The following is a 12,847-nucleotide window of genomic DNA, read 5'->3' as shown; positions in this document are numbered from 1 at the left end:
GATACCTAACCCTAAACCTAGCTGTAACCCTAACCCTAACCCTAACTGAAACCCTAACCGTAACATTAACCCTAACCCTAGCTGTAAGCCTAACCCTAACGCTAGCTGTAACCCTAACCCTAACACTAGCTGGATACCTAACCCTAACCCTAGCTGTAACCCTAACCCTAACCCCAACTGTAACCCTAACCATAACACTAACCCTAAATCTAGCTGTAACCCTAACCCTAACCCTAGCTGTAACCCTAATCCTAACCCTTGCTGTAATCCTAACCCTAACCCTAGTTGTAACCCTAACCCTAACCCTAGCTGTATACCTAACCCTAACCCTAACCCTAACCCTAACCCTAGATGTAACCCTAAGCCTAACCCTAGCTGTAACCCTAACCCTAACCCTATCTGGATATGTAACCCTAACCCTAGCTGTAACCCTAACCCTAACTCTAGCTGTAACCCTAACCCTAACCCCAACTGTAACCCTAACCATAACACTAACCCTAAATCTAGCTGTAACCCTAACCCTAACCCTAGCTGTAACCCTAATCCTAACCCTTGCTGTAATCCTAACCCTAACCCTAGTTGTAACCCTAACCCTAACCCTAGCTGGATACCTAACCCTAACCCTAGCTGTAACCCTAACCCTAACCCCAACTGTAACTCTAACCATAACACTAACCCTAACCCCAGCTGTAACCCTAACCCTAACCCTAGCTGGATACCTAACCCTAACCCTAGCTGTAACCCTAACCCTTGCTATAATCCCAACCCTAACCCTAGTTGTAACCCTAACCCTAACCCTAGCTGGATACCTAACCCTAACCCTAGCTGGAAACCTAACCCTAACCATAACACTAACCCTAACCTTAGCTGTAACCCAAACCCTAACTCTAACTGTAACCCGAACTGTAACACTAACCCTAACCCTAGCTGTAACCCTAACCCTAACCCTAGCTGGATACCTAACCCTAACCCCAGCTGTAACCCTAACCCTTACCCTAGCTGGAAACCTAACCCTAACCCTAGCTGTAACCCTAACCCTAACCCTAGCAGTAACCGCAACTGTAACACTAACCCTAACTCTAACCGTAGATGTAACCCTAACTTTAAATCTAACTGTTACCCTAACCCTAACCCTAGCTTTAAGCCTAACCCTAACGCTAGTTGTAACCCTAACCCTAGCTGGAAACCTAACCCTAAACCTAGCTGTAACTCTAACCCTAACCCTAACTGTAACCCTAACTGTAACACTAACCCTAACCCTAGCTGTAACCCTAACCCTAACCCTAGCTGGATACCTAACCCTAACCCTAGCTGTAATCGTAACGTTAACACCAACCCTAACCCTAGCCTTCACCCTAACCCTAACCCTAACAGTAGCTATAAATCTTACCCTAAACCTAGCATTACCCCTAACCCTAACCCTAGCTGTAAACCTAACCCTAACCATAACCCTAGCTATAACCCTAACCCTAGCTGTAACCGTAACTGTAAGCCTAACGCTGTAACCCTAACCCTAACCCTAGCTGGATACGTAACCCTAACCCTAGCTGTAACCCTAACCCTAACCCTAGTTGTAACCCTAACCCTAATTGGAAACCTAATGCTAACCCTAGCTGTAATCCTAACCCTAACCCTAGTTGTAACCCTAACCCTTGCTGTAATCCTAACCCTAACCCTAGTTGGATACCTAACCCTAACCGGATACCTAACCCTAAACCTAGCTGTAACCCTAACCCTAACCCTAACTGAAACCCTAACCGTAACATTAACCCTAACCCTAGCTGTAAGCCTAACCCTAACGCTAGCTGTAACCCTAACCCTAACACTAGCTGGATACCTAACCCTAACCCTAGCTGTAACCCTAACCCTAACCCCAACTGTAACCCTAACCATAACACTAACCCTAAATCTAGCTGTAACCCTAACCCTAACCCTAGCTGTAACCCTAATCCTAACCCTTGCTGTAATCCTAACCCTAACCCTAGTTGTAACCCTAACCCTAACCCTAGCTGGATACCTAACCCTAACCCTAACCCTAACCCTAACCCTAGATGTAACCCTAAGCCTAACCCTAGCTGTAACCCTAACCCTAACCCTAGCTGGATACGTAACCCTAACCCTAGCTGTAACCCTAACCCTAACTCTAGTTGTAACCCTAACCCTAACCCCAACTGTAACCCTAACCATAACACTAACCCTAAATCTAGCTGTAACCCTAACCCTAACCCTAGCTGTAACCCTAATCCTAACCCTTGCTGTAATCCTAACCCTAACCCTAGTTGTAACCCTAACCCTAACCCTAGCTGGATACCTAACCCTAACCCTAGCTGTAACCCTAACCCTAACCCCAACTGTAACTCTAACCATAACACTAACCCTAACCCCAGCTGTAACCCTAACCCTAACCCTAGCTGGATACCTAACCCTAACCCTAGCTGTAACCCTAACCCTTGCTATAATCCCAACCCTAACCCTAGTTGTAACCCTAACCCTAACCCTAGCTGGATACCTAACCCTAACCCTAGCTGGAAACCTAACCCTAACCATAACACTAACCCTAACCTTAGCTGTAACCCAAACCCTAACTCTAACTGTAACCCGAACCGTAACACTAACCCTAACCCTAGCTGTAACCCTAACCCTAACCCTAGCTGGATACCTAACCCTAACCCCAGCTGTAACCCTAACCCTTACCCTAGCTGGAAACCTAACCCTAACCCTAGCTGTAACCCTAACCCTAACCCTAGCAGTAACCGCAACTGTAACACTAACCCTAACTCTAACCCTAGATGTAACCCTAACTTTAAATCTAACTGTTACCCTAACCCTAACCCTAGCTTTAAGCCTAACCCTAACGCTAGTTGTAACCCTAACCCTAGCTGGAAACCTAACCCTAAACCTAGCTGTAACTCTAACCCTAACCCTAACTGTAACCCTAACTGTAACACTAACCCTAACCCTAGCTGTAACCCTAACCCTAACCCTAGCTGGATACCTAACCCTAACCCTAGCTGTAATTGTAACGTTAACACCAACCCTAACCCTAGCCTTCACCCTAACCCTAACCCTAACAGTAGCTATAAATCTTGCCCTAAACCTAGCATTACCCCTAACCCTAACCCTAGCTGTAAACCTAACCCTAACCATAACCCTAGCTATAACCCTAACCCTAGCTGTAACCGTAACTGTAAGCCTAACGCTGTAACCATAACCCTAACCCTAGCTGGATACGTAACCCTAACCCTAGCTGTAACCCTAACCCTAACCCTAGTTGTAACCCTAACCCTAATTGGAAACCTAATGCTAACCCTAGCTGTAATCCTAACCCTAACCCTAGTTGGATACCTAACCCTAACCCTAGCTGGATACCTAACCCTAAACCTAGCTGTAACCCTAACCCTAACCCTAACTGAAACCCTAACCGTAACATTAACCCTAACCCTAGCTGTAAGCCTAACCCTAACGCTAGCTGTAACCCTAACCCTAACACTAGCTGGATACCTAACCCTAACCCTAGCTGTAACCCTAACCCTAACCCCAACTGTAACCCTAACCATAACACTAACCCTAAATCTAGCTGTAACCCTAACCCTAACCCTAGCTGTAACCCTAATCCTAACCCTTGCTGTAATCCTAACCCTAACCCTAGTTGTAACCCTAACCCTAACCCTAGCTGGATACCTAACCCTAACCCGAACCCTAACCCTAACCCTAGATGTAACCCTAAGCCTAACCCTAGCTGTAACCCTAACCCTAACCCTAGCTGGATACGTAACCCTAACCCTAGCTGTAACCCTAACCCTAACTCTAGCTGTAACCCTAACCCTAACCCCAACTGTAACCCTAACCATAACACTAACCCTAAATCTAGCTGTAACCCTAACCCTAACCCTAGCTGTAACCCTAATCCTGACCCTTGCTGTAATCCTAACCCTAACCCTAGTTGTAACCCTAACCCTAACCCTAGCTGGATACCTAACCCTAACCCTAGCTGTAACCCTAACCCTAACCCCAACTGTAACTCTAACCATAACACTAACCCTAACCCCAGCTGTAACCCTAACCCTAACCCTAGCTGGATACCTAACCCTAACCCTAGCTGTAACCCTAACCCTTGCTATAATCCCAACCCTAACCCTAGTTGTAACCCTAACCCTAACCCTAGCTGGATACCTAACCCTAACCCTAGCTGGAAACCTAACCCTAACCATAACACTAACCCTAACCTTAGCTGTAACCCAAACCCTAACTCTAACTGTAACCCGAAACGTAACACTAACCCTAACCCTAGCTGTAACCCTAACCCTAACCCTAGCTGGATACCTAACCCTAACCCCAGCTGTAACCCTAACCCTTACCCTAGCTGGAAACCTAACCCTAACCCTAGCTGTAACCCTAACCCTAACCCTAGCAGTAACCGCAACTGTAACACTAACCCTAACTCTAACCCTAGATGTAACCCTAACTTTAAATCTAACTGTTACCCTAACCCTAACCCTAGCTTTAAGCCTAACCCTAACGCTAGTTGTAACCCTAACCCTAGCTGGAAACCTAACCCTAAACCTAGCTGTAACTCTAACCCTAACCCTAACTGTAACCCTAACTGTAACACTAACCCTAACCCTAGCTGTAACCCTAACCCTAACCCTAGCTGGATACCTAACCCTAACCCTAGCTGTAATCGTAACGTTAACACCAACCCTAACCCTAGCCTTCACCCTAACCCTAACCCTAACAGTAGCTATAAATCTTACCCTAAACCTAGCGTTACCCCTAACCCTAACCCTAGCTGTAAACCTAACCCTAACCATAACCCTAGCTATAACCCTAACCCTAGCTGTAACCGTAACTGTAAGACTAACCCTAGATGTAACCCTAACCCTAAATATAACTGTTACCCTAACCCTAGCCCTGTTTTTTTCTCCAGAAAAGTCTTCAAACACATTGTTGCTCATTTATTTCACTGTGGTTGTTCAATAAAGATGATATCCCATTGATCCAAAAGAATTAATTGCATATTATTATTTTTTAAATTTATAGAGCAAGCACTAAAATGTCATATGCAAGCATGTAAAACAAACAAAAAACTGAATTACCCATTCCATAGGATGATGCTTATTCTTGTCATGATACTAGCTAATCAAATCATCATAGACAGAAAACAAAGATAAAGTATTGACCCGGGGCAGCCCCTATCCATCTGCAGGGGCACCAAATGAAGGGGGCAAATAAAAACATAAAAAACATTGTCTCCATGATATTGACCCCGGACCAGTCCTGGCCCCGCCCCGGCCCCGACCCTTGCCCTAACTCCTGCCCCGCCCTTGTCTAGGGTGGCACAAAGGCTAGAGCCAGGCATGTCTAGCATATCTTACCTGTAGCTGTGACTGTCACAGAGGGCCTGGTATATGCAGGCTGACAAAGATGCTGCCAGTGTGTGCAAGGTGTTCACCTGGAGAAACAGAGACAGAAGGGGGTGGGTGGGTCACTTAAAAAAACATATTTTCCATGGGAATCATTTCTCCAAGCCCTCCAGGCTATCAATTACAAATGATAGAAAAATTGACAAATTAGCAAATGATTGGCTATTAAGCATTTCAAGGCTTCAACAATTCATGCAACAGTTAATAAACAAATATATCCATTCCCAGAATGCTTAGTAACCAGCTAGTCAGCTCCTGTTTTCTTCCCATTGTCTTCCCAGAAGTTTTGCAGGACTGCTATACTGCAGTTGATGAATGTTTATGAAGGGAAGTTCCCAAGGACTGAACAGCCATTGCCACAGGTTCTACATTTGGTCACAACCCATGATCAATATTCATAAGATTAGTAAAACTTGATTGTTCTCAGCGTCAACAGTACTGAGACACACCTTTCAATACTAAGAAAGGTGTGTCTCAGTATACATTGTAGTATACATACTGGCTAGTATACATTGTATTTATGCTGGAAAAACCCCCAAAGGCTTCAGAGCGCTGTGATGTCAGTAGCAGAACCTTACACGGTCATCAATGATGTCAGGGTGAGGGGGCGTGTCCATGCGCACAACAGTGTACAGGATGTCGTGGATATGGTTGCTGAGGTGGAGCACGGGGTTGGCAATGACGGTCTTCGTGGGTGCGATGCTGGCAGAAAGGAGGGGCAGCGTGGTAGGCAAGGGGAGAGGAGACTGTAGCTGCTTCATCGTCGTCTCCTGATTGGCAGAAATTGGAGAAAGAGAAAAAAATGAAGCAGAGTGAATGAACGGACAGTCATGCTGAATCCATACAGAGCACCACAGTGTAGCATGGCACAGTGTCTGTCACAAATATGCAGTTTGTCAAATATTCAAAAATCCAGAAATGATTTTTACAACAGGTCACCCTGCTGGTGGCCCACATAACTGCTTTGTGAATGCATGTTTTGTCCAGGCAAAGACTTTGATTGGACATAACCACCAACTCTGCACCTATAATTATGGAACAGATCCTTGGAGTCAAGACCCTCCCAAAAACATGCTAGGTGTCCACATGCTGTTTGTTTAAATGAGTGATAAACGCACCACTGCAGTCACTGACTCAGAGGAGAGTGCTCCTGGTCAACGGGCATATGGCGGCACCATTGTCATTTCTAAACTGGGGAGATGAACAAAGAAAGAGGGGACACCTCTGTGGGGGGGGGGCTGACCTGCTGGGACTCCTGCAGCAGGAATATCAGCTCCATCCTGACGGAGGTGACGCCTCCGCCCTTGGCCCCATGCAGGCTGCAGTAGCTGAGGAAGACTCTGAGCAGGGCCTGGTTCTTCCTCAGCCAGGCCTTGCGTCTCTCGGCGTGCTGCTGCTTGGCCTGCAGTCGGCGGCGCTCCAGCTGGTGGCGCTCATATGCTCCGCCCTCAGTCCGGTCCAGGGATGCCGGTGGACCCAGCTCCACCTGGCCCTCCCTCTCGCTCGCCCCCTCCTCACCCCCCCGCTCGGCCCCGCCCCAGCCCTCGGCCCGCCCCTCGGCCTTGTGGTTGCAGACGCGGTGCATGGCGCCGATCTCCTTCTCCAGCCAGCTGTAGAGCTGGAAGCGTAGCTTGCCTCCATCTACCTCATAGCCCGTGGCCAGCGTGCGCAGCTCCGTCATCAGGATCTTCAGACACGCCCGGAACTTCAGCTGCTCCGCGATCACGTCCACCTCCACCTCTCCTCCTGAGTCCTCCCTCTGCACTCCGCTCTGCCCCGGGGGGTCCGTCTGCCCCTCCGCTTCCTCTGCCGAACCTTTCTTCATGGTCAGCCCGTCATCTTCGTCTTCCTCGTCCTCATTGTCCCCCCAGTTAAGCTTCAGGCCCTCGTCCTCCACTTTGCCAATCGGATGGCTCCAGTCCAGCATTGCCGACGAGTCCAAACCACCAGGGGGCGCCGACTGTTCTACGCCAGCCTTCCTGCCATTCTCTATGGGCTGGGTGGGGCCTACGTGGAGCAGTGAGGGGTCCTTGTTCAGGGAGGACCCCACCTTCTTTGTGATGCGGGGGATCTTGGACAGCACCTCCAGGGCAAGCACGGGGCAGCCCACTTTGAAGTGGGCATTGGCGGTGGTGAAGAAGAGCTTGCGCTCGATCAGGTTGATCTCGTCTGCGCCGCTTCGCTCCGAGGTCAGGCCCAGGGCAACCGGGGCACTCTCAGGGGAGGCAAAGTGGCGCCTCATCAGGAGGGGGTGCGTGCGCAGGTAGTTATAGAAGCTGAAGACCATGGGGTTGCATGACTTTACCATCACCTCTGAGAGAAACAGAGTGTGTATGAGACACTTTTTACATGAACTAACTGTTCGTCACTTGGGATAAGAGCCTCCGCCAAATGGTTGAAATGTAAATGTGATATTTTTGCCATACAGCAGGTTTAAAGAATTCCCTAAAACCTGCTTCACAGCATACTATGCATAAACAGCTTACAGTATGCAAGCTGTGTGTGTGTGAATGTGTATGTGCATTTGTGTGTGTGTGTGTGTGTGTGCACATCCATTCATGTATTTACTTATCTATTTTGTGTAGCATTTACTAACAACATGCAATATTTAGCTAGCATCAAATAAACCAGGTTATCTGAACAGCTCACCAGGATTCTCATCATCATCCTTCGGCGTCTGCTCCAGAAGCGTGTCCAGAGCCCTTGAGTAGTCCTTCATTACCCAGAATGCAATGCTGCGCAGGAAGGGGTCAGAGTGCAGCCTGGTGCAGCTGAAGCCAGAGCCATCCCTGTTGCAGCCCAGCACTCTCTCATACAGAATGCCCTCACAGGTGGATGAGCTCTCATAGTCTGACTCATAGAGACGAGCCACTACCATAGCTAACTGTATGTCCTCCAGCTTCTCAAGGCAAACCTGCAATACAGGATAGCTTGTCAAATAGGGGGAAATTATTATATTATTTAAAAATCATTATTTTAACACACTTTAATTATACTAGGCCAGGAGTCCTCAATCTTATCCAGACAGGGCTGGTGTGGGTGCAGGCTTTTGTTTCAACCATGCAGTAACACACCAGATTCAAGTAATCAAGGTCCTCAACTCTAGTGGTTGATTAGTAGAAGAATTGGTAGAAGAAGTGTTACCGCTTGGCTGAAACAACAGCCTGCACCAACGCTGGCCCTTTTGTGATAAGATTAAGGACCCCTGTACTAGAAGATTAACAGGCTTGCAATTCAAATGTCCCATATTTAAAATGTTGAGAAAAATATGGTAACTTATGTCACTGTCAAACACTCACACTATATGACCAAAAGCATCTGAAACCCCTTGGTCTGGGGCTTTATTTCATGGTTTGGGCTAGGTCCCTTCGTTCCATTGAAGACAAATCTTAATGCTACAGCATACAATCACATTCCAGATGATACAATGCCTCCCCAACAGTTTGGGGAAAGCCCTTTCTTGTTTCAGCATGACATCCAACATCTTTGGGATCAATTGGAATGCCAACTGTGAGCCAGACCTAATTGCCTAATCAGTGCCCGACCTCACTAATGCTCTTCAGGCTGAATGGAAACAAATCCCTGCAGCAATGCTCTAACATCTAGTATAAAGCCTTCCCAGAAGAGTGGAGGTGGTTATAGCAGCAAAGGGTGGACCAACTCCATATTAATGCCCATAATTTTTAATGAGATGGATGGATGTCAGGTGTCCACATACTTTTGGCCATGTAATGTATGTATTATGGAATTATTCCATTTCCACAAAAGAAACAACGGTAACACAATCACACTGGACAGAATGCAGTAAGATGGGTTCTGCGACTGCTAGTTGATCCTAATTAAGCCTGGCAACCCTGTTAATAATGAACAGCATGTTCAGCTAGGGAATCCTTCTTGAACCTGGCAACCTTGTTAATAATGAACAGCTAATCCAGGACCATTTCCAGGTTAAATAAATGCTTCTCAGCCACCTTTATTTGTAGCTTGGCGGGCCTTCAGGTGCAAAGCATTCTGGGGAATGTAGACTAGCTGCTCACACGCTTCTGATAAAGTTCCCGAATAGCCCTTTCATTTTCAGTTTTCTGGACCAAGACTAAGTCACGCAACAAATGATTCAAGAAACGGTGCCAACAGCAGCCAGAGGCAGTGAAACAGCCCAAAGGCATGACTGCAGTAGCTCATATGTGTCCTGATCTTATCTCCCCTGTTTAGACTGTGCACAGTGCGGTTCACTCTACCCCTGGAAAACTAAAAGAGGCATTTACGTAGCACGCGCATTGGGCTTATCTTCGAGGTTTAGGCTACGCCTCCTCAGAATCCTGAAATCCCAGGACGATGGCAAAATAAAAAAAGAAAGAAAATCACAGCACTGTAAAGCTATAGGCCTCTCTCATGGTCAGAAGTTTTTCTAAATAAAACTTCTGCCAGTTTTCCATTAGAAAGATGTTTAGCCTCCGGATCCATTAAATTACCACAGCCGATTAGATACGAGCGGGGGATTTATCTAAAAGACGTTCCTTAAGGTCGCACGGCGGAGGAAACGGCCCGCGAGGGAGCGCCGCCTCTTTTTGGGGGATTTGCAGAGCGTCTGCCGCTGCGCTCATCGTGACTGTGGAAATGAGAAGCAGCGGGCACCTCGACGGCGTCTTTGAGCGCCCCGGCCAGCAGGAAGAACCCCGCCGCCTGCTCAAACCTCTGCTTCCCCAGCAGAGAGAAGGCGTTCTTCAGGGCCGACTTCCGCCACCTGTCCTCGGAAAAGTTGCGGCTGAAGAACTGGGTCATCTTCTCGTCGTGCTGGGATCTGCAGAAAAAAAAAGCAAAAATGAAAAAACAAACAAAACGAAATAAAAGGAACCCAGGTTTCAGAATTGTATTTGCAGTAGGTATCAAGTTTAAGGTCAAAGTATATATTATTGTACCCAAAGGTAAATTTGTTCTGCAGACAGGTAATAAAAATGCTCCGCAGTTAAAAACATAAATAAAACAGGACAATAATATAAGAATCACATTCACATAAAATTCATATGAAAAGGCTATGTAAATTTGGTGTGGCTCCTAAATTAACACTGAAAAAAGGTGAAAACCTTACTTCAGGGCTTCCCAAACTTGGCCCTGGGGACTCTTACGTACCACTCTCTCTAGCATCCAGTGAGCTATTCTCATACCCATAGCTGGTAAAGCAGTCACACACTTAATTGGCTGTCTTGAATGATTGACTCTTTGACTGACAGATTACATTAGATTAGATTAGAGCTTCATTGTCCTCAAGAGGAGACTCAGGTATGAACCCAGAGTGCTATGCTTTTGTTCAGCTTTGCATGTTTACCGAACAGCCCAAGCTGAAAAAAAGGACTGAAAGAACCAGGAGTCCTGCATGCTGAAAGTGGGGAGACCTGGGAGCTACAACCTAACATCTGCATGTTAGGGAGAAAGGCTAGAAGGGAAATGAGCTAAAATTGCAGTCTAAATTACAAACATGAAAGGTTTCTGACATCTGAAAGGAATGGTGTGATTGGCTCACCTGAACAGCCCCCACAATACAGCCTTCTTCTTCATGGCCAGGTAGAAGAGGGCAGCATCTAAGGGTTCACTATTCCTCTGAAACGCAGCTTTAGCTACCTGGAAAAGCCAGAGAGTTAAAGGTGCATCAGGATAATGAAGAAGAAGAAGAAGAGGAAGAAGAAGAAGAAGAAGAAGAAGAAGAAGAGGAAGAAGAAGAAGAAGAAGAAGAAGGAGAACAAGAAGAAGAACAAGAATAAGAACAAGAAGAAGAACAAGAAGAAGAACTTATTACTGTAACTGTCCCACACTGTGCCCACGTGCTTGTTACACCACCCACAACCAGATGGGGGAAAATGCACTTGATGTTCAGACAGAAAGCGAATAAACTAATCTAAACAAAGCTAAAAGACATTTTTCTGGCTGGCACTGTAGTGCTGTACTGTAATAAACTGTAACAGTGCTGAACTGGGCTGTGCTGAGACTAATTTTGCAGTGTTGTGATAAATTATGTTGAGCTCTTTTGAGGTGAACTTGGCCATGTTATACTGTGCTAAACTGTGCTGAGCTCTTTTGAGGTGAACTTGGCCATGTTATACTGTGCTAAACTGTGCTGAGCTCTTCTGAGATGAATTTGGCAGTGCTGTGCTGTGCTGTTTTGAGCTGTGCTGGATGAGTGTAGGTTTGAGGGCTGCAGGGTGAGGCCCACCTTCTCCATAATGCGGCGCAGGGTGTTAATGTTTCGGACCCACCAGCCCACCCCCACGGCCCTGAGCTCCGCCCACTGCGGATCTCCCCTCTGGACCGCCGGGATCATGGACAGCAGCTCCTCCTCTGCCTCAGAGTGGAACGCCCAGGCAAAGTGACACGTGGAGAGACCTGCTCTCTCAAACACCCAAGTACAACACACACACACACACACACACACACACACACACACACAGGTACAACACACAAAGACACACGGGTACAACACACACAGACACACACAGGTACAAAAACACACACACACGTACACACAACATTCAGATGTTTTAAACCCATAATCATCTGGGTTGACAGGCTGACCAAGACATCAATCCTGCCACTAAATCACAGTGTCAGCTGTGAAACAGTTAAAAATGCCAGTGAAACACTGCTGTCTAAAATGTGTCGGATTTCTTTCTCAGTGAGCATGAAGCGCACAGCGTGACCAATCCCAGCATTAAGACTGGCAGGACTTCCCAGCAGCAGGGAGTGAGCTGTTAATCACAGCCCTGGCTGAGTCACGCGTGGGGGTGCGGAGGCGAGGGAAACGGGGGGGCAGGGGGGGTGGGGCGTACCTTGGTGCAGCAGCTGCATCCTGTAGAGGGGAGGCAGTGAGGTCAGCAGGCAGGTGTGCAAACGCATCGCCAGCAAGTACCTGAGTCCGCACTCATCCAGTGCCTCTCCACCTGCACACACACGCATATGCACGTACACACACACACCCGCACATATATACACACATACAAACACACATGCAGACACGCACACATACACAAACACACACACACAAGGTACAAGGTGAACAATCATTTAATTTGTAGCAGAACAGTCCATCCCAAAAACCCCAAATGGAGGGTCCACTCACCCCCAAGACAGTACCACTGATTAGACTGCCATTGGCCCATTTTCACACAGGCCTGAGGCTTCGCCCTGATTGGACCAGACTTCAGAGTAAAGCTTGTTCTTAGACCCGTAGCATAAAGTAAAGGAGCCATGTCTCTAAAAGTATAAACTCAGCCTACACAGTTTCACACTAAAGACTTCAAACTGGCAGTGTGCTAACTATCGCGCCTCGTGCCTTGGAACAATGCGAATGCCGTGGGTGCAACCTCAAACACCCCACGCCATTAAAATATTTCCTCTGCTCACTTCCAAATGCTTCGAGCGAAGCAGGGCTA

At 47.2% G+C, this 12,847-nt stretch overlaps 1 protein-coding gene across 6 annotated transcripts in view; it reads right to left on the bottom strand.

Moving 5' to 3' along the window:
• LOC118215250 (dmX-like protein 2) overlaps positions 1-12,847 on the bottom strand; it is a 60,453-nt gene that overhangs the window by 29,111 nt on the left and 18,495 nt on the right. For all 6 annotated transcript variants that reach the window (XM_035395828.1, XM_035395830.1, XM_035395832.1 and 3 more), the window contains exons 19-26: positions 12,245-12,355; positions 11,632-11,801; positions 10,945-11,042; positions 10,059-10,224; positions 8,073-8,337; positions 6,667-7,736; positions 6,002-6,193; positions 5,376-5,452 (exon numbers count right to left, since the gene is read on the bottom strand). In XM_035395828.1, the coding sequence (XP_035251719.1) occupies positions 5,376-5,452; positions 6,002-6,193; positions 6,667-7,736; positions 8,073-8,337; positions 10,059-10,224; positions 10,945-11,042; positions 11,632-11,801; positions 12,245-12,355 (2,149 nt within the window). The remainder of the gene's footprint in view (positions 1-5,375; positions 5,453-6,001; positions 6,194-6,666; positions 7,737-8,072; positions 8,338-10,058; positions 10,225-10,944; positions 11,043-11,631; positions 11,802-12,244; positions 12,356-12,847) is intronic.

The sequence above is a fragment of the Anguilla anguilla genome, chromosome 16 (genome assembly GCF_013347855.1).
Source record: "Anguilla anguilla isolate fAngAng1 chromosome 16, fAngAng1.pri, whole genome shotgun sequence".
Classification (NCBI taxonomy): Eukaryota; Metazoa; Chordata; class Actinopteri; order Anguilliformes; family Anguillidae; genus Anguilla; species Anguilla anguilla.
Note: the sequence above shows the minus strand (reverse complement) of the source record. Positions and strands in the feature narration are given on the sequence as shown.